Consider the following 23,216-nt stretch of genomic DNA (forward strand, 5'->3'; position numbering starts at 1 on the left):
CAAGCAGAGGGTGTGGCTCATAAGCCTAATAAGGGTGGAGATCAGCATCCGTAGAGAAATGGCAGGAGTGGTCTGGAGGAGGAGGGAATTGCTATAAAGCACATTGGAGAAGTGGTTTGAAACTGAGGGTGATAACTTGGCCTCATTTGAAGGAAAATAATTTGAAGAATTTAAAGAAGAAGGCCTCATGGTTAAAATATCAGAAGACAATTTGGCTGGGAGAATTGATTATAAAAAGGCAGGTGATAATAAAAGCAAAGAACCTGATAAGGGGTTCATCACAATTTATCCAAGAAACGAGTAATTATCTTTTACCCAAATGGAAAATGGTTATGGGTTAGTTTAAGGCTACTACGATAAGCAATTATTTTGTGACGGGATGCTTCTGTTTTAAACAGCTCCAAAAAAAATGAGTGAACATAGAAGATAATGGGAATTATACTTAATAGAAAGGTTTCATGTATTACGTAGTAGTGTCCTGTGCTCTTTTTCCAGGTTGGCTCATGATGTTTAAGTAGTAATCTCGTGGCTTCCTCTGGTGTTTTTAACATTTACTGAATATGTATTCTTTTACTCTTTCATTTCTCCTGTTACTGCCAGAATCTTTGTAATATAGTATTACAGAGTGGTTATATAGTAATATAAATCACTCGTTTTTGCCTCCCCAGGAGTTTCACCCAGTTTTCTCTAAATCAATAAACGCTCCCTTTCCCTTTTAACTGGTAAACTCATTCATTCTTGGCCTCTTTGAGTTTTCTCTCCCAGTGAGACCCCGCTAAGCTGTGATACCAACCATAAACCCTTAGGTGGTATCTCTGTAACTACTTGAGATGAGAAGGGAAGGGAGGGGAGGAGAGGGAAGTACAAAGACCTAGGTTCAAACTAATTCTGCCAGTTACTAGCTGATCCAAGGAAATCACGTTTCTTGTCTGCCACAAACGTTTTCACTGAAAATCAGGATATCTGCATTATTTATCTCCCCATGTGCATTACTTATCTCCCCAGGTGTCAGTACCTAAAAGGTTATGTAATGCTTCGTGTTTTCTTTCTTTTATGTGTCACTCTTCCTCCAAACATTCATTCTTTTCTTATCTAGCTATTCATTTTTATTTCCGAGTTATTGGCAGGTATCAAATCTACTAATACAGAAGAAAAAGAACGCTGCCAATAGAACTATGACTCAATGTTTTTACAATAGCACTACGGAGAGTCCTGCACTCACTTCTTGCTTGGACATTTCTGTCATCCATTCGAAGGAACTGAGAGATTTTCCCTGCTTTCACTTGCATTGTGTGGCATGGGATACAGAGACAATCATTTCACACACGTGTTACTAACTACTTCTGATACAGCTTCATCTACTTGTGGGTATTTAGTTCCTTTCTAATTTTGCTGACTTACAAGAAAATAGAGAATTGCATCCATCATGTCTCTGGAATAATAATTTGCTTATAAATCAAATTGGCACCCCGTTGCTCTGCTTCCATGTCTTTCATTATACACAACAGCTCTTCTATCTTTTCAGAGATATTTTAAATGCCAAACTCAATATGTGCAGTACCAATGATGCACAAACCTCAGTTGAGATAACAGGACAGGAGCAGCCATGGCCAAGGTCATCTTTGCTCTGGCAGTGCCAATTATGCCTCAGCTTCGACCTGTTCAACAGAGGCTATAAAAGGCAGCTCAGTCTCATAGATGGTAGCATAAGAAAAACTGTACATCTCATATTCAATAAAATACATATTTTTGTCTTGTGAGTATCCCTTCCTCTGCCTTTCCCTTCATGAGTACTTGCAATTGTATTTATCAAATATGTTATCTGTCCCACAAGTTTATATTCTTCCCTTGTCAATCATTTACATCACTACTCCGATTGTTGTTGTGTTGGTGTGGTCATGGATGCAGGTCTGTGTCATACAGAGATCCAGACGAAAGCTAATAGTGGAAACTTAAAATGCATATCATGATTTATAGATCCAATCAAATACTAAAGCTCTGATTTTAAAAATCTTTCTATGAAACAAATTAAGCAATTTAGTAATAGAAACTTATAGAGATATTTTCTTACAATTCAAGTCGGAAAGCAAACATTTTCAATAAGAATATATAACTGATTATTTTAACCCACATATATTCAAATACAATTACATAAAAAATTCCTAAAACTATATTTACTCCACTTGGTTCATATTCTCCAGTAAAATTATTTAACAATAATGTAATTTTCATGGAGACTATAGAAATATTCATATACATAATACTATTTACTACTATCTTATCCTTTTTTATGAAGATAATTAGGAAAGTTCATTAATTGCTGAACAATTTGAAATCACTGAATACATAATGAACTCCATGAAATGGAAGAGTTCACAGATGGACCCCTACCATCTTGCCCAAAGAAGCTCTTAGCACAGAAGGAGTTTGGTGAGATAATTAGCCAGTTGCCGACTTTACTTTCAAGGTTTTCTCCCACAGTTAAGCTGGGTCACAAATGCCTTGGCTGTAACAAAATATCTTTGTGAGTCAAGAGGCTGTTGTCTACATTTCAAGAGTGGCCTGCTGTCGGTACAAATGTAGCACTTCCCAGGAATTCAATGTCAACCATCTTTGGAGAGTTCCATTTTCAAGGCCCTTTTAGTCCCCTAAGTGCTGTTTTATTCAGAACACAAACCATGTTGATCCCAGATGAAAAAGTCCCTTCACCATTTACACAAACATACACACACACACACACACACACACACACACACGAATTCAACAGATATCATATACAGAAAATGCAGAGAATATTAGAAATTTGAAGAGTAAGAAATGGTGAGAGAAAGGTCAAGGAGAAATAATCTCAGGACACAGTTTCTGAAAAACAATTTACAATTGATTTTAGACATTTCAGTGCTTTTCTAACCAACCTGCCTAAAGTTCCCAAAGATTTCTCTCCTGGTTCTTCACTGCCTCTCCCTTCTCTACCCTCCTCTTTTTGTTATTGCCTCTTTTTGTCTCATCCCAACAGTTCTATACTTTTCTGTTACTCAGATCCAACTTTGAAACATCAGGCCCTTGCGTCTCTCCCTGACCCCCAGAAGTTAGCAAGAAATAATACCATATACAGACAATACACTCTCCAAACAGAATTCTGGTGGCCACTGTTAACAAATTTTTCCTTATCATGTTACATGCAGGGAGGAGTGAAATAACTTATCTTAGATCACACAGCAAATACTGGCCTACTGGTTTCCAGAAATACTTCCACACATTTTTCCTTCCACTTAAAACTGAAACTCACTGACATTCTACTAATCAGGAAAAATATACAACTGAAGTAAACATTAAAAAGAAGTCTGAGGAGGGATGATTCAGGGAAAGCGGGTACAAATTATTGGTCTGGTGGTCTCAATATGTTGCATGTCAATATAAATGTTAGGATTCTGTGTAAAGAATCTTAACCTGTAAAGAATCTTAATCCTTGCTGAGTCCACCCCCTAATGTTTTCTCACTGGGGTGAAACCCACTCACAATGGACTTGCATGAACATGTCGTGAGAATTTAGTCTATTCCAATATAAATAATTATGCCTTTAGAGAACCATTTGATCTGATCCACTATTTAATGTTGAGAACTAGAAGGTCACAGGGGGGAAGAAAAAGGAAGGAAATAAATGGACATTGAAGTAATAACTACCCTGTGTCAGGAGTTGGGTTCTTGGTGTCATGCTCACTGCCACTGTTCCCTGGACAATGTTACTAGAAAGATGCAGAGAAGTTTTGACTTTCTGAATTCAGTACATAAAATGTGGGGTCCAAGCTAATCTCACTGAGATCTGGAGGGGCAGTAACACACACAGACTAAATTACATTCATAATTCCTGCCACTCTAACTCACAGGGCTGCTGTTGTGTCAAAAGGAGTTATTATTAGGAAAAAATGTAAAATAACAAGGCTTGTTTTTTAAATAATTTATCCTATTATAAAATTTTGCACCAAATTTGGAAATTTTTTTTTCCTTAGAAATTTTCTATGCATATTTTATATAGTTGAAGTATACACTTTTATATACTTATTTTTTTACTTATTATAATGTGCATTTTACCATTTATTAAAATTATTCATGAACATTTTTCCAAAATATCATTGCATATTCCATAAATACAGACATCAATTACAGACCATTAATGTATTTTTATATAAAGAGTGTCATTGTTTTTAAATTATCTATAATGTGATATGTATATTTGTGTACACTAGGACTTTTTTTCCCCTTTGTTTTTAGGAAGGATTTGTAGAAACATAATAGAAAGTCTGTTTTTAAACAATTTTCATTTACAACTTTTCAAAGAATCAACTTTAGCTTTTTGGATCTCCTCTGCGGTATTTCTGTTTTTAGGTTATTCCTTTCTGGGTTTTTGCCGCTGTTACCGTGTTACCTGAAAATAGGACCTAGCCACACCATCAACTCTAATGTGTCTTTTGGAGCAAAAATTAATATAAGACCCAGTATTATATTATATTATATTATATATACGGTGTTATATTTATTTTTGCTCCAAAAGACGCATTAGAACTGATAGTCCTGCTAGGTCTTATTTTTGGGGAAACACGGTATTGTTGTTCCTTCTCTCAACTACATGGAGATCCTGGGACTTTAAGTTAATACTATCATGGAATAAGTCTTGGGGGTTTTCAGGGAGGGGCTAAATTTATTTTGAATGTGTGAGGAATATGATTTGCTTAGCCTAAGGGCAGGCTGTGGCAGATTATGTTTTCCAAAGATGACCACAACATCATCTTCTACCACTCTCTTCTAACAATGTGACTTGATGCTCTTCCTAACAAGAGGTAGATGTTCCCTCCTTGAACCTGGGTGGGCCTTTGTGATTGCTTGGAGCAATAGAGCCTGATGGAGCTGAAGCTAAGTCACTTCCAGTGTGAGGTTATGAAAAAGCCACACACTTCCACTTTGTTCTCTTTGGACACTAGCTTCAGGGGAACTCAGCTACCATGTAAACAGTCCAACTTTCCTGAGGCTGTCATGTTGTAAGGGAGCCCAAACTAGTCCTTAAGGAGAGACAACATGGAGAGCCCTGAGACTACATAGAGAAAGAAAGATGCTTGGCCAGCTCCAGCTGTTCCAACCCTGTGCTGTTCCAACTCCAGCCACCGGGTGAGAGGTCATGGGTCAGATGTGCTCAGCTTAGTCTTTCCTGAATTCCTGACCCACAGGAACTGTGAAAGATATTAAAATTATTATTGTTGTTAAGCCACAAAGAGTGATTTGTTATTGAGCAGTAAATAACTGAAACAAGAGCTTTACAAGACTTCAACTCCAATTTCCCCTTCCCAATTTATGGGATGTTATTTTCCAGTATTTCAGTTGTGCCTTTTATTTTGACACTACAAATCATATGTAAAGATAAACATAATTATTCTTTTATTCAGATGAGGTTTGTTTAGATTTATTTATAAGCTTGCTGATTTCTTTGAATCTCAGATTTTCCTCCTAAAGTAACATCCTTTTTTCCTGAGATACATTCTTTACAATTTTTTTTCAATGAAGATCTATTGTAGTAAATAATCTGTTTTTCAAAAAACGTTTTTTATTTTGAAAAATAATTTTCTGAGTACACATTTTGGGGTTGAGAGTTTCTTCTCTCAACATTTTGAAAATGTCTTTCCACTGCTTTCTGACTTCCAATTTTACTGCTGGAAGAAGTCTGCTTTTAGTCTAATTATCATTCTTTTGCAACTGATGTGTATTTTTTCTCTGGATGCTTTTACCTTTAGTTCAGTTTTACTAAAATGGTCTAGGTTTGCATTTTTACAAAGTTAATTTGTTATGTTTGATACTTTGTGTTTCCTATATTTATGGATTACATTACTTTTTAAATCTGAAAAAGTCTCAACCTTTACCTCTATTTTACAATTCCACAATTCCACTTTACCGTAGTCCTTCTCATTCTGTCCTCTATGTTTCTTTGTCTTGTCTTCATATTTTCTATATCCTCGTATGTGGAAAATTATTTACTCTATCTCCCAGTTCACCAATTCTCTCTTCAGTTGTATCTAAAATGGTGTGTGCTTATTTCAACAATTATATTTTTCATTTCTGAAAGTACTATTTGGCTCTTTTTCAAGGCTACCTCGTTAACTTTTATATTCTCTTATTGACTTGTTCTTACTTATTTTGTTCTATAAAGTCTTCATACTTAGTCATATACTGCATTTAACAATTCCAATATATTTTCAGGCATTTATATCTGTAATTTTTGTTTTTTGTGTCTGAGGACTCTCAATATTGATGGTTTGTGTAAATTTCAGTGTTTGCCTATAAGCTTACATTTGTTTGAAAGTGATATATGAAAATTTTGAGAGCTTTCCTCTAGACGAAATTTGTGTTTGCTTCTATTGGAAGCCAGGGCTGCTAATGACCTGTGACCACATTAGGTCCTTATCAGGGTTTAGTATGGGGCACACATTAACACAGCAAGTCCAGGGCTTGGTCTCCTGTTCTCAGCTTTGATATATGAATTTTAGTTTCAGTGCTTGGTATGGTTTTAGGTCCATGATGTGTGTGTATGTGTGTGTGTGTGTGTGTGTGTGCTTCTGTTTGTTTGGGGAATAAGTATGTAGGTATCCTTGGAGATTCCCTAAAGTTAATGAGCCCATTAATGCATTTAAAAATATGATTTCTCCAAGAACAAAATGTATTCCAAAAGGAGAGTCCTCCTGAGTAGCTATTCTACATATCACCCAGAGTAGTTTTTATTGGACAGAGCTACATTATTTCATTTATATCTTTCAACAACTATCAAGGTAAATAATTTTATTCTCAATTGATAGGTGGGAGGTTAAGTAACTAAAGTCACATAGCTAGTAAGTAGAAGCACTTACTGGCACTAGCACTGGAATTTGAACACAAATCTGTTTAAAGCCAAAAACTGTTCTTCACCACTATGTAATACTACAGCTCAGACACAAACTCTGTACAGATCTACACCCTTTAGAGACATCTCTTCTCTATCTTCTACTTGCTCTCTCTAGTTCCAGTTTTAGCATCTGCTTTCCAATTCCCTTATATGATGATAGATGTTAGACAGAATAGTTATCAATGACTGCCAAGCCTTGATGCAAACATTGATAAGCTGTTCTGATTTTGGAGAAGAAAGAGAGTCAACCTGCAAAATAGAATGGAAGTTTTAGAAACATAAGCTGAGACATGAGTCATATAGAATTTTAAAAAGAAACTTCTATAATCTGTGAACCAAACTTATTTTCCTCAACACTTAAATTATTTTTTTTAAAGTATACAAATAAAATAAATAATTGTTCTCCCTAGTAATATCTCCAAACTCCCAATTGCCTTTAGTAAAATTAGAGGCAATAACCATTGGATAAAGTCTCTTCCATTTGTATGGGAAAGACTATCCAAACTCTTTGGATATTAGGAACTTCAATATAATGTCGGAGCTTCATATCAAGTCTCCCCAGTGAATTAAAAGTTACACACGTACAAATTTTAAAAGATTAACTCCACCACGATTTATACTCTATTTGTTCTAAGCTTTTTTGGTTCCTAATTCATGTCAACTTAAAAATAAAAGGGGTAACCAAGTTTTCTCAGCCACACATTCTACTAATACTTCTTTGAAATATCTGTTACTAAAACATTCACCTCCTCAGCTTAAGATCATAAAAGCATTGTGACTGACACCAAAAAAAGACATTAAATTTCCTTTTATAAGTTAATTTAAACCAGAAACTCATTTTGGAGGAAACTTTTAAATATATTTATTTACTTATTCATTCATTCCATTCACATATACTGTGCATGTCCTGTATGCCAAACAACTTGCTGCGGTCTTGCGAGCACAGAAAAAAGATTCTTGACAGCAAGCAGCTCACACTTATACTATTGTCTCTAATATGCCTTCATGAAACACACATGTTCAGAATCCTGCTGCTCTTTTAGTGGCTGCAAATAACAATCGTTCCCAAGTTGGAGCCTCAACATTTAAAAATGAATTCTTAATGTCATAATAGGATAATCAATTAAGTTCCAGTTTTTATCTTTTAACAATTGTTTGCTCAAATATATAATGAACTCCTATTATGGGCCAAACGGCTAATTGCATTTTCAGTTTTACTGAAAAATTGAGAATCAAGCTTTGAGTACTCTAATCTCAACTTTTACATCATGCTACCATATGACTCAGTCTGAGCCAGTGGATTTTAAACCTTTTCTGAGTAATGGAACAATCTGATTAAAAATACATACATGTACATCCATGAAAATTCTGTATACATTTCAGAAAGGGTTCAGGGAACCCCTAAAGCCCTTCCACAGACCCTAAAACCATGGGAATATCTGCTGACTATGAGCAATTTCAGGGTATGAGTTGTGTCTCATTTAACTTTGTATCCACTATCCCAAGCAGATTTCAAAAAGTATTTGCGGATTCGACGTGTTTGTACCTTACAATGTAACCAGCCCACTAATTCTAGGAGGCATCTGTCCCTGTGAAAATTTATCACAATACTACTGCGATACTCCTCTCCCCTTTTCACCCATCCGCCCACCCTCTCCCTTCTGTAATCATCCTTTTGGTCTCTGTTCTATGGGTCGGTCCTGAAACTAATATAACCAATATAAAATTGTGTACCAATAATACTTACATACTTTAAAAAAGAGAGAGAGAAAAAAACTTACTTGCTGAATGAGTGCCTCTGCAACTTTGTTCTTGTGACGCTCCCATTTTCATCTCCCTCTTCCCCCATGAATTTCCAAATCTTCAACTTCCACATATACACTTTTCTAAAACTTATTTGCTTGAGACTAATCTGACAGTCTAGACAACTATCTCTTTTCCAAACTCTACTTTTATAATTTTGCCTTTTCCTCTTTACAGAAGAAAGGGATAAACCTCTTATTATCCCAAATAATACAATGATGCATTTCCCCAGAGTGTAAAAACCACCAGTCCACTAAGAGAAGAAACATTTCCAAGATACACAGCTCCTGAGGGACTGTCCCCTGAGAAAAAGCAAAAAGATCTTTATAAGAAATAGAAAAAGGCTGTACCTTATTTTATTCAGAGGGCAAACTCTTGGCAATTCCCACGCCTTATTTATTTAATAATTAGAATTCAGAAGTGAGATGATTGTACGCGGTTACATTTTAACACTTACTGGAATTAAAAGGTAGCCTTTTCTGGACAGAAAGTTAACTCAATGAATTAATTTGACAAAGAACACTGACTTTGCTATGAGGACATGTAACACCAGAAGAGCTAAATCTGTACTTTTGAAATTTTGACACTATATATTCAAAGCACATGCACAATATATAATGTACCAAAAATACATACTTGGCAACAATTTAGCTTCATGTCAAAAAAATGGATAATTTTAAAATGATCAAGGAAATAATGATGGATCTAAAATATTCTTTTAAAGGGTATTTGAACAAAAATACCCTTTGAGAACCAATAGGTTAGAGCCGGTGTGTTGATAAAGGGTAACCCCATCAACGGATCCACCTATAAAACCCAGCAAAGAAAGGAAGAGGATATGGCAACTGAGGATCCAACAGACTCTGCTGCCATGTTAGAATAACCTCTCTTCTCCTAGCCCATAGAAACGCAAGCAGAGGATGAATGTGACTGCAGACCTGTGTCCCACACATCCCAACTAATCTTTTTGCTGTAGGTGTTGTCAAGAGGAATGTACTTTATACCCACTGAACGACAATTTATTAAGAGGGTAGATCTCATGTTAAGTGTTCTTATCATACAGACACAAAAACAAGGAAACTTGGAGGGAGGGACGTTTAGTACCTTAATTGTGGTGCCAATATCATAGATGTATGCATGTGCCCAAACTCATCAAATTGTATACATAAAACATGTGCAGTTCTTTTTGTATATCAGTTATAACTCAATAAAGATATTTTTTAAAAAGAATGCACTGTAAACAAGATATCCTAACAAACGCTGTAGCAATTTCTGTAAATACATCAATAATGTTCGGTAACCTTACTTTTGCTACCATAATCACGTGTGAGCTTCATATATATTTTGCTCAAACTTGTTTTATCTTGATACTGATATTTTCTAAGAGAAATTTATAGTGAAAAATCACACTGCTTATAATTCTCAATGGAATATTTTTTATAAGAATCAAAGCTTTGTAAGGACAGCTATGAAAATCAGTGGTACTTAGCATTTCCACCGCATAGCTTTGCCCAATGAATTTAATTTTTAGTCACATGAAAATGCAAGACACAGCCAACATCTTGGGTTTGCACAGCTTTAAGAGAAGAGTACGAGGTGCAAATAAAAACTTCCTGAATCCAACACCCTCCCCTGAGAAGGACCAGTTACTGTTCTTCATAGTTTTACTTGCTATGTATGTGTCAAACCATACTGGTAATTAGTTGTATTTTTACCTTTGTATGGAATTCTACTGTATTTTTTATAATTCACTTCTTTTTCTCAACATTAGGTTTGCGAAGTTCATCCATTTTATTGTGAGTAGTTATAGCTCATTGCTATAAAGCATTCGATTACGTGAACATAATCCCAATTTATTCAACCTCCTACTGATGCACAATCAACTATTTTAGTTTTTAGCTACTATAAACAATTAGACATTTCTCATTGCTGTTTTTCTGTAGGGTATAGTCCTAGGAATAGAACTGCCAAGGCCTGGGGTATGAATACCTCTACTAGATAATGTCAAAATGCATTCCAAAGTGGTTGTATTAATAGCTATATTCACTCCAACCAGCATACATAATACTTTCTGTTGCTCTGCATCCTCACGAACAGTTGGAATAATTTCTGCCAACATTATGGATATGTAATGATATCTCATTAAGATTTTTATTTGCATTTTTCTGATTACTAATGAGATAGAGCATATATTCATTCATTTATTGGCTATTTGGACTTGTGCTTTGAAGTCTGCTTCAACTCTGACTTATTTCCCTATTGGGATTTCTATTTTTCACATTAATTAATTTATTTCTAAGTTAAATATGAAAGAATCATTCATATATTCTGAATATAAGTCCTTTGTCAGTTGTCCTCTTCTACAACGTGGTTGTATTTGCTCTACTTTTACCATGTCTTTTTATGAATAAAAGTTCCTAATTTTAATAAATCAAACTTATTCGTCTTTCCCCTTATAATTAGTGCTATTTATTAAAGAAATCACAAGGCCTATGTTGTTTTCTACATGTTTTCTTGTTTTGCTTTTCAAATGTAGATCTTAACCACCTGGAAATTACGTTTAGTATAAGGTATGAGGTAGAGATGTACCTTCATTTTTTCCCATATAAGCACTTAACTCTCTCAATATCGTTTTAAAAAGTTTGTCCTTTTATCACTAATCTACAATATTACCTCTGTCATATATTAAGGATCTATATATATATTTGGATCTGATTGAGGGACGTTATTCTGTTTAATTGGTCAGTTTGTTTAATCCTGCACCAATAACACATTGCTTTAATTATAACAGCTTTATAAGTCTTAATATCTGGTAGGGCAACTCCTCCAACCAATTTTTTCTTCAAGAGCTTCTTTGGTATTCTTGGCTCTTTGCATTTTCACATAAATTTTAGAATCAACTTGTCAAGTTATACACATATTTCACTATTGGAGTTGTTATTGGGATTTCAATGAATCTATAAATCAATTTGGGTAGAACTGATGCCTTTACTAACTCTTTCAGTTACGGACGTGATTTATCAGTAAATTCAGTCAGGTTGTCTGCGCTGTCTCAATAAAATTCCATAATTTTTCTGTAGAGGGCTTGATTTTTTGTTTAATTGTTATATAACATGTTATTTAATGCTATTGTAAATGGTATATTTTTTCCTTATTTCACAAAATGGAATGGTTATATACACTGGACTGTACCCCAAATCTTGTTACATTGAATACATTTTTAAGTGCAAAAACTTTCACTCACTTTTCCAAAATAATTTATCACTTGTGAAAACTCAATTGTCTCTTTGTGAAATGCAAGGATCACCTGGAAAGATCAGGTGGTGTGATGACTACTGGTTAAGAGCAGGAGCTTTGGATTGAGACATGTCTTGGTCAAGTCCCAGAATAAGTACCAGCAACTAGAATAAAGAGGTGACTAAACTTACAATACCACATCTTCTTTTTCTGTAAATACACAAATTAAAATCCTTTCTACCTACTAGGATTGTTTCAAGAACTAAATGAGGCAATGCATATAAACAGCACATAACTTGGCATATAGAAATGTTGACTAAACATTGACCAATATTAATCATAATGATTCTTGTTTTCCTTGTATTAATTCTTCACATTAAACTTAACTCTTAACCAACAGGTTTACTTTTCCTCATAAATAGTTATTTAATTTTTTACCCTTTCCTTTCTCCTGTAGTTTTTATAATTTTTCTCAAAAACACCATCTCAGTCTCTCTATATCTTATCTTACTGTAACTCTTGCTTTAAATATTCTTTTTCAACTTCCTTTTAAAATCTTACCAGCTACTCCACATATTCAGACAGGAAAACAGAATCCTTTGCCCTTGAGTGTCTCATTTCCCTCACAATAACATTTGTTCCTTCTTAAAAGTTCTTTTATTCCCAACTCAAAATAACAGTTAATGTATTATACTATGGTTATGCAAGATAGTACCATTGGGGGAAACAGGATTAAGAGTACCTAGGAACTTTCCATACTTTTTTGGCAACTTCTTGTGAATCTGTAATTATTTAAAAATAAGACTTTTTTATTAAATAATCAAAAAAAGATATTTCTGTAAGTTCTGTTTCCCCTTTGTTCATTCTCTTGAACTTGAGATAAACTCATCCCAAATATAAAAACTGTACATTTTTAGGATTCCCAGAATCCGAACCCACTTAATTGAATTAAAGAAATATCATCATCATTTATGATTTTCTGCCATCTTCCTGATCAGACCCCCTGAAAAATACATACATACATGCATACATACATATATACAAGAATTGAGTGAGAGTCAATAACTAAACTATAAGAAAGTGCAGTTTTATTTTCTCATTCTACATCAGCTACATAAACAAACCACACTAAATATTAAGTATCAAGCTAATCTCTGGTCATTCATTTAATTTACTCACAAATTTGGCATTTTTGGTTTTCCGTGACATTTTAAAAACTAATTGTTTATTATGAAAGTAATATACCTATACTCACTGATACCAGTCATCATACATAAATAAACAGAAAACTAAAATTCAAATTTTGAAAAAGTCAAATCATATATGCAGCATTAAATTCAAAAAATAAAAGAAATAATCTGGAATATAGAAAAAAACACAAAACTTTTAAGTCCATTAAGTCTTGATGAAATTTAAAAAGACATCACATCCATGAAAAAGAATGTGGTGCTTTGAAAATGAAATAATTAGACTTACAAAAAATAAAAAGATGATTTTTAAAAACGGAAATGGCAGACTATAAAGCAGAATGCACACAACTGAAATATGATTTAATGAGCTGAAAGGAGTTATTCTCCGGACACAATATATACACACATACATAAGACTTTATGGTACAAGAAAAAAGTTAGAAGTCATAGATAATAGATCTAGAAATCCTAATATCTACATAATAGGAGAACCAGAGAGAGAACAAATACAATGGAGAAGAGGAAATAATCAGACATATAAGAGAGAGGCTGTCTAATCTGTCCAACTTTGGGTACATCAAGAAAAGGCAGGGTTCATTGGAAAAGACAATAATGCTGGGAAAAATAGAAGGGAGCACGAAAAGAGGAAGACCAAATATGAGATGGATTTGATTCATAACAGAAGCCATAGGCTGAATGTACAGGAGCTGAGCAGGGCTGTTGAGGACAGGACATTGTGGATATTACTCAGTCATAGAGTCTCCAGAAGTTGGAGCCAACTCAATGGAATGTAACACACATAAGAGAGAGAATGTTCACAGAGATTAAAAAATAATACTAATGACAGCTAATGCTTATATAGAGCTTACAATATACAGACGCTGTTCTAAGCATTATATATAACTAAAATATATAGTGATATATACAAACACATATATGCACATATATCCATATACACACATATGTAGTGTAATTCCCTACAATAAACCTATTACATAAGTATTATTATCCCAGCTTTACAGATGAGAAAACTGAAGGAGAAAGTGTTAAATAACTTTGCCAACCTCACACAGCTGGTTAGTGGGCAAATAGGAAATAAAACCCAAATCCTTTTGCTTTAGAGTAGAGACTCTTAACCACTAAACCCTCAAGTCTTCCAACTAAAAGAACCTCTCATTAATGTGCTAAACAACATTAATTTAAAAAGACCCACTCTAAGATATATGTTGGTAAACTATCTGAATTTAAATGAAACAAAAAAAAATTGTAAAAGCTTTAAATGGAGATGGGACAGAAAGGTTTCCCTCGAACAAAACAGACTTCTAATTGACAATACTGGGTGTAAGAAGATAATGAAACAACAGCGTCAAAGTTCTGAAGAATATATGAAATATGTGGAAAAAGTTTACCTAATGTTAATTATGGTTATTTGCAATGGTGAGGTTTGGGGTGATTCTTTTTTTTAGTTTCTTTGTACCATTTTGTTTTAAATTCTTATAATGAACGTATTTTTTTGTTGAAAAACAAAATTATTGTTATAAAAATAAATACATTCACATGGACTAAATTTTTTAGATATGAAAAATTAAACTATGAATGTACTAGAAAAATACAGTATAATGTTTTCTCATTGGAGGTGATCTGAATAAGGAATATCATCCAAAGAAAGATTTTTTTTTTTTAAAGAAGCCACAAAGGAAAAGACTAACAATTTCATTGCATAAAAAATGTTAAATTCTAATAGGACATAAGTTAAAAGATATGTAACAGACTAAAATGAAACATTTGTTACATATATAGCAAACAAGTGCTTAATATCTATAATACAAAGACTTCCTATAACTCAACAGATAAGTATTTTTTAAAAAAGAAAAAAAAGCACAAAATAAACAAAAAAATACAAACAGGCAATTCACAGAAAAAGAAATACTAATAGCTAATACCCACTCAGCCCTCTTTGTATTCAGATAAAACAAACAAACACATATTAAGCAAATAAATAGTATACCATTTTTCACCCAACAAATTGACAAAATTTAAAAGATAAGTAGTAGGTAACGTCATTTCCAGTATTAGGAAATAAGTAGTCTTTTCCATCACTGACGACAAAGTAAATGGCACATTTTGGAAGCGTAATTTCATAATATCTGTCAAAATTAAAAATGGTTTGTGTTTCTAGACATCTATTTTATGAGAATACTTACTTAGGAATTAAAAGAAGTAGTGTCGCATTGTTTATAAAGTGACATATGAGTGCTGTTTACTTGAATAGGACTTCCTTAGGTGACAAATGCCAGAGCCCAGAATGTCTGGATATTTCAATCTTAATTGTTATCTACACAGGAGAGTCTAAAGGTGATGTTTGACTCTTCCTTTCCCAGAGATTGAGTCATTCTCCATAATGAACAGTCCTTGAAAAAACAGCTGATAGCCTACTGATGGACTTCATCTAGAGCCTGACCCCAGAAGCTTCCACGGTAGCTGCCAAGATTTCTGGAATCAACACTAGAGCAAGAATTTTCCATCTGCTTTCACAATTTTGAGTGAATATAATGTAATATAATATCATATCATATTTTCCTGTATATTCTGGCAATGTTATTATTTTCAGGCAGGCATATGCAGTAAATTGGTCATTTCTTGTTTTTATTCTTAATAAAACTGACATTAATGCAATTTACCAATCAATGCCAATCAAGGAGTTGGGACTGAAGCCAACAAACTACAAAATGGTAGTAATGAGTAAGCAAGATATTGTATTGCTTCTTTGAGACAAACAATGCATCCTCATATTATTTTTACCTTCTCTAAAGGAAGAAACAGAATGCAAGAAGAAGTATAAAATAGTGTTTGGATTCCCATAATCCTGCCTAGTTTATTTACAATTCCCATCTTCACCTTTCCTGCCAGTCCAGATGGCTTACTTTTTTGTTTCCCAAGCTGAGTCACGCTAACTGCCTTTAAAATGCTGAATACTTCAACTTCCTTTCTCTTCAGTTACTTACCAACAGAAGTCATAAACTCTTACCTTTGCCGAATTATGCTGGGGTTAGCAGTCACTAAATGACTTTTGGATCCAACATCTTTAGTGTATTCACTTGACAAGGGAGGAAGATTGCATCTAGAGAAACAAGAACAAACGTTTTAGAACGATTTACCTACTTTTAAATCAAGTCAGTTATCATGACAAATGGGAATTTTACTAAATCTAGCTCAAATCACAAATAACTGTTTTCATTACTCTCCCTTTTAATAGACATTAGATGACTATCAGCATCTTCAAAACAAGCAAATGTAACTAACAGAAATAGACTCAGAGATATAGGGGAAAAAAACTGATGGTTGCTAGATGGGAGGTGGATGGAGGTAGGGCAAAAGGTGAAAGGATTAGAAAGTGCAAATTAGTAGTCACAATGTAGTCGTGGGGATATGAATTACAGTGTGGGGAATATAATCAATAATGTTGTAAAGATTATGTAGGGTGCCAGATGGGCACTAGATTTATCAGGGGATCACTTCATAGACTGTGTAGATGCCTGACCAATGCATTATACATCTGAAGCTGAAGTAGAATAATATTGAATGCCAACTATAGTTAAATACACACACACACACACACACACACACTCACACACACACGGTCTGACAATTAAGTTCATGAACTTGTTGCAACGATGTTGCTAACCTTTTTTGATATCAGAGGGATTATGAATTTGTACCAACTGGACAAACCGTTAACCAAGTTTACTATTTGGAAGTGCTGAAAAGGCTGAGTGAAAAAGTTAGATGACCTGAACTTTTCACCAACAATTCATGGCTCTTGCATCACGACAATGCACCAGCTCACATGGCACTGTCTGTGAGGGAGTTTTTAGCCAGTAAACAAATCACTGTATTGGAACACCCTCCCCACTCACCTGATCTGGCCCCCAATGACTTCTTTCTTTACCACAAGATAAAGGAAATATTGAAAGGAAGACAGTTTGATGACATTCAGGACATCAAGAGTAATACAACTACAGCTCTAATGGTCATTCCAGAAAAAGAGTTTCAAAATTGCTTTGAAAGGTGGCACTGGCGTCGGTGCATAGCTTCCCATGGGGAGTACTTTGAAGGTGACCATAGTGATATTCAGCAATGAGGTATGTAGCACTTTTTCTAGGATGAGTTCACCAACTTAATTGTCAGACCACATGTATATGTAGTATGTGAAGTACAACATAAGAAAGATAGTCGATGGTATTGTAACAGATATATATGATGTCAGAGGGGTAGTAGCTTGGGGAGGCATCACTTTGTGTGGGATGTAAATGACTAACTATTACATTGCTTTGTACACCTGAAACTAGTTTTTTTTAAAGTCAAAAAAAAAAAAAAAAAAAAAAAAGATGTGAGTCACCAAGTAGTTAAGTGACATAAATTGTTTTCTATAAATTGATTGTATTCTATAGGGAAAAAAAGAAAAAACGCTGTCATAAAAATTAGTCCTGTTTTAGAAAAAAGTGTTAGCTAGAGAGGTAAGCGATCTATGAAAGGAAAGAGACACGACTAGAATGAATTTATTCCATTCAAAATATTTTCCAGGTGGTAAGACAGGTAGTATTAGACTTGAAATTTGAGCTTAGGAGAGTGTGGTACACTCAAGGACACAGGACCTACAGTGTCCTGTGCATACTCATAAACCTGAAGAGACAGGGAGGAATTGTATTTGTTTGTGTTTTTCTTTCTTTTCCCAAATTCTAAATTATAATAGTACTTTCAGTGCAAACTCTGCCACCTAAATCAATATATGTTCTTCTTTTGGGTGCATGACCAATGTATGGGTTGACTACTGGTGAAGTCATAATGATACGTCCTCTGAAAAACTGCAATGCTTCTCCACCATCCTGGTTCAGCCAAGGGAAAGAGTATAGGTGATGTTTTCTTGGTGAAATAGGTCTCTCTCTCTCTCTCTCTCTCTCTCTCTCTCTCTGTCTCTCTCTCTCTCTCACACACACACACACACACACACACACACACACACACACACACACACACCACTACCACCACCACCACCACCACCGCCCCTACCACCACCACCACCACCCTTTCCCGATTGCTTTCCTTGGCCACAGAGTCTTATGAATGTTTACAATGGAAAATATGGCAACTGCAAATCTAAACCCCATGGCTTTCTGCCAGTGGGACATTAGACAAGTTAATTCATCTTCCTGGCCTCGGCTTCCCCATTACACAAAATGAGAATAGTGACTTTTCCTCTCTTAATTAGGTTTTTGTAAAGATTAAAGGAAAAAAATGTATAAACAGCCCTACCTTGATGTCTCACACACTGTAAAAACTCAAAAATATCACATATCAGATATAGCATATAAATATAATAAATATGCATTGATTATTTATGACAACCCCAAACGAGTCCACAGTTTCCATTAGGTTTTTTTTCTTTCTTTCTTTCTTTCTTTTTTTCTTTTTATTACTGAGTCCTGGGTCTTAACTTCTCCTCTCCACCCATATCTCTAACTTAACTCCTACTACATCAGGGCATCTCTAACTTTTTATTACTTCAACAAACTAAAGCATCGATTATTTGTAGGTAAAGAGATCTTACAAACATTAACATCTCTGCTAGTTCCCCAACCAATAAATTTTCCCCAGGACATGCAATTGTGTGGGTACCAACTCTGCTGATCTGCTCAAGTTCCCTGATGCCTTGTATTTACTCTGTAACTCCTACCACATCAAGGACATCCTAGGCAGAAACCTGTCTCAGTTGATTTGGAATCTTCCTTTCATGTGTTCTTTGGTAATGAGATACTGGCTGTTCTAGAAGCTACCCACAGATTAGTCAGCTACCTAGTGACTTTTGCTGCGTGTCCACTAAGAACACAGTGGGCACTGTGGGGAGCCCAGAAGCCAAGTTGCAGAGCCTACTCTGGAGCCGTCTCCAGTCTAGTGGTTACACCACATCCCATGTGGTTTCTGAGGACCCTTGTGAAGGAGTGAGCTTATGAATTAACAACAAGGTTTATCTGGCAGTGGTCTCGTGATTTGACTGTTGTTTGAAAGGTTAAAGATGACTTCCAGGATAAAACACAGGCTAAAATTTGGACATTTGTCTCTCGAAAAAGCTTTGATCTTGATGCTCCTTTGTAACATTTGAGAAGCAACCAGTTTACATTAAAACTGTAAACTCTGAATATTGCTAGGGACTGCTGTCAACCTGCTCTGTCACTATTAACTGAAACAAACTGTCTTTCATGAGTAAATAGTTTGTTTTCCTTTGTGTTCCTTGTAGGTAGTTCCATGGTTCATATGTCTAGGTTCCTTCCTACCACCTACCACAGAGTAAAAGCTCAAGAGAACCTAACAGGTATTGATTGTCAAATCCAACAGCAGAGGGAAATGCTTAAAACAATAAAGATAATATTTTACAAATGCATTCCTGGAAAATAATGAGATTATATTTTGGTGTGAATATTTGCTTTAAGTTCTTCTAGGTAAACTTTCTTTTTAAGTACAAATCTCTGTGACACTTCCCTGTAGCTCTTTTCTTAGAAAAAGTACACTATAATTTTAGCTCCTCAACTCCTAAATTGACAATTACATAGATGTCCATAAAAGGCACATTTAATAGAGTCAAATTATTCCTAATACGGCATAATTGTATAAAAGTATTTCAAACTTTGCATTATTGATTATTGGCACAATTAACACATATTAATGGCTAAAGCATCTTAGTAACTATGCTCATGATCCTAAAAGATGTGATCACAGAACTGATCAGAAATGAATTGTGCAGGTCCACAGTGAATTTTTTCAGTAAATACTGTAAATGTATTTTCTCTTCCGTACAATTTTCTTAATAACATTTTCTTTGACTTGGGGAGTGGAGGTGGGTGGGGAATAGGCTTAATGGAGAAGAATCTTTAAATAGAAAAAAACAGTCACAAAATTACTTTTCAAATTTTATGTATACGTAAGTTTGCAAAACATGATTTGAACATAATTCAAAGGCAACAAAATTACATTGCCCTCACTTATGTCCCTGAACCAACCAATTCCTCTCCAAGATGCAATCATTCTTATCTCTGTTTTATAGACCTTCCGGATAAATTTTATTCAATATTATTTTTAAAGTGTTGTTTTTGGTTATAGAATGAATGTTTACTTTGAAAATGGAAAATTGACTTTTAGTATTAAAAGATGTATTTGAAAATGTATAAACAAAGAAAATTATGGCATTGCTTTACCTAGGCCTGGAAGACATTTTGAACTATAATCTGGTATGTCACTGTACTGGTAAGGCCATTTTTGGATCTCCTCCTTCACTATACCTGTCCATGCCCCCTATAGTTTAGAACCAAACATACCATGTATTTTCTAATCATATGTACTCACTAAATGTTTAATCTTCAATATAAGCGAGCTTCTATCTCAATTTTGTAAGGGTGCTCAAAATATGTGTATTAAGCAGCCATTTATAAATAGATCCATAAATGGTCAAATAAAATAATTTTAAAACAGTTTATCAACATTTAATTACTTCCACATTGTAAACCATAAATAGGGTTTTTTTAAAAAACAAAATTCAAATGTGTTATGAAAATAGCACTCTTTTTGAAATTAAATCAAAGGCACATGCACACATAGCTCTAGTTGTGATGCTACCTCTTTGAAAATTCTTTTCAATCCTCGCTGCCCTCATCCTTCTATGAACATCATGCTTAATATAATGCTGGGCACTCTAATCACAAGAACTCATTAATTCTGACCTTGAATATATCAACTCCAGATTGCATACAATGCAAACTTAGTCTTATTTATGATCAATGTGGCCCCACTAGATAGATAAACCCCTATAATACTTAGTCCTCATCTTCCACATGTTACCTTTAAAATATCCATCTTTCTAAATGTAGAGACACACACAAACGCACTCAGTTATCAGGTAAGAACACACTCATTGTACTGCCTCCGTCTACATTGCATTAAGACCTCCTGAAGTCACTTAACTTCCCTGAATCTGTGAGAATAATATTATCCATTCCTTCTTCCTTACATAGTTTTTGGAAGGAGCAAATAAATTTATAATAGAGAACAATTTGAAAATTTAAACTAGATTACATGAACTGTGTTACAATCATATAGCATTCATATAATCACAGACAGAATCAGGGTTTCTACAGCAGAAAGGCTTGAGGAATTGTTCACTCCCACCTCCTCACACAGATTATAAAGTTGAGCTCCAGCAAAAGCAAAATGACTCACTGCAGATCACAGAGTTAGTTTGTGGCAAAGACCTGTCCTCCTATATCTCTGTTTTCTTTGCTGGCTTCGTAGACTACTTAATTCCAACACATTGAACGTATTGAAATGAGTGCCTGAATTTGGCACTGGGTCTCTGCTCTTCTCTTCTATCTATGCTCTTTAGGTGATTGTATCCACTCCTATAGCTCAAATATGTCTCCAGCCCCACCTCACACCACTCCCATGGATCATGACACTGTGGCAACGGTTGGTGTCTTTCCTACATTGAAGTCTTGGTGTCTTTCCTACACTGAAGTCTTGTTCCTGCACCCAGAGCCCAGACACCGGCTTTTCCTCAGAAAGTCCTGCCTCCCTCCACTTTCTGTCTCTGAATTAGCCCCATCATAGCACTAGCACACCTGCAGGTTCTAAGCCCATGACAGAATCGGTCAATATACCATTTCAAGATCCGCTAAGGCTCAATACAGTGAAGGTGCTCAATACACAAAAGTTATATTGATTTGAATGCAGAGAACTATATTTTTATAGTCTCCATTTTTTTACTGTTTGTATATACTGCCAGAAAAATAATAATTGCAGAGGAGAGGAAAATGCAGTCTTACACTAGAAAAACTAAGGCATGGCATATCCCTGAAGGAAAGATGGATCTAGAAGGACCTCCTCATCCTGCTACAGGCTTTCAATAAGCCCAAGTCTCATTCTCTGAGAGAGAACTAGGCCCTCCCCCATGTACATGGCTTCCCCTTGAAATAGTCTTTACTCTCCCCTATTCCACTTAGCTCAGAGCTCAGAGGTGGTTCAGTGTTTCTTGGCTACATTTTGCCATTTAGACCATCACCTATTATCCTTAAAAATGAACTCAAAAAACAAATTCCCCTCTCTCCTTTGCTCAGCTTTCTATCTTTCGTGTTGCTTTTTGGCCCCGGAGCCTTCTGTCATCTGGTTGATAGTCATTCCCACTTCAGTGAGACTTTAGAGCCCAACTGAAAGACCGTCTCTACAGTCCAGCCTCAAATTCCCTTCATTACCTCAGTAACAAATGTCTTCTTTTCTACAACATGTCTGAGCATCTCCGGAGAAGCTAAGCTCTAAAATCATATACTCCAGCAGGCCATTCTTTGACTTTAGCTCTTATTATTCCACTTCTCCCTCATCCTTTCCACCCACTCCCTCCAGACTCTGACTATCATTTGGCTCCATTAGGCTCCCTTCCTTTCTCCTTCATGCCTTTCAGGCCCACTTCCTGTCCAGCTTAGACTTCAAAGTCTCTAACTTCACACACGCCCTAACCAGGACCTTCCATATTATTATCTCTTCCATCCTTCTTCCCTTTCACCCAGATAATCTGAAACCTGGTCAATCCAATCACTTGCTGTCCTCATTTCTGGTAAAAGTCACCAAATAGTACAGGTTGGTGCCACTACAGTTTGATGGTCTCTGCCCTTGGCTAGAGAGTGTCTTAGCAGTTCCTTTACATGCCACTGCAGAAGCCTCTTGTTTTCACTGGAAGTGACGTACACATCATCACTCTGCTCAGTCCTCTTTCCAAGCTTCTTCCTTGCTCAAAATTTATTCCCCTCCTCCCTTCCAGTTTTCCTAGTCAGGCACAGATCAAATCTCTCTTCCAGTCCCACGTGCTACTCACAAATGTTTTTGTAAAAAATAAATAAAAGGGCGTGGAATGAAATGAATAAGCTAAAATGTTTATTCATAGACAGTCAGTCTTCAGAACAATTTTTAAAGTTTGAATCACCCAAATATGTAACCTAAGATAAAATCTGTGTGTTTCCACT

At 35.2% G+C, this 23,216-nt stretch overlaps 1 protein-coding gene across 3 annotated transcripts in view; it reads right to left on the bottom strand.

The window, feature by feature from the left end:
• ST8SIA1 (ST8 alpha-N-acetyl-neuraminide alpha-2,8-sialyltransferase 1) overlaps positions 1 to 23,216 on the bottom strand; it is a 146,865-nt gene that overhangs the window by 43,176 nt on the left and 80,473 nt on the right. For all 3 annotated transcript variants that reach the window (XM_033117715.1, XM_033117717.1, XM_033117716.1), the window contains one exon: positions 16,184 to 16,276. In XM_033117715.1, the coding sequence (XP_032973606.1) occupies positions 16,184 to 16,276 (93 nt within the window). The remainder of the gene's footprint in view (positions 1 to 16,183; positions 16,277 to 23,216) is intronic.

Source organism: Rhinolophus ferrumequinum, chromosome 10 (assembly GCF_004115265.2).
Source record: "Rhinolophus ferrumequinum isolate MPI-CBG mRhiFer1 chromosome 10, mRhiFer1_v1.p, whole genome shotgun sequence".
NCBI lineage: Eukaryota > Metazoa > Chordata > Mammalia > Chiroptera > Rhinolophidae > Rhinolophus > Rhinolophus ferrumequinum.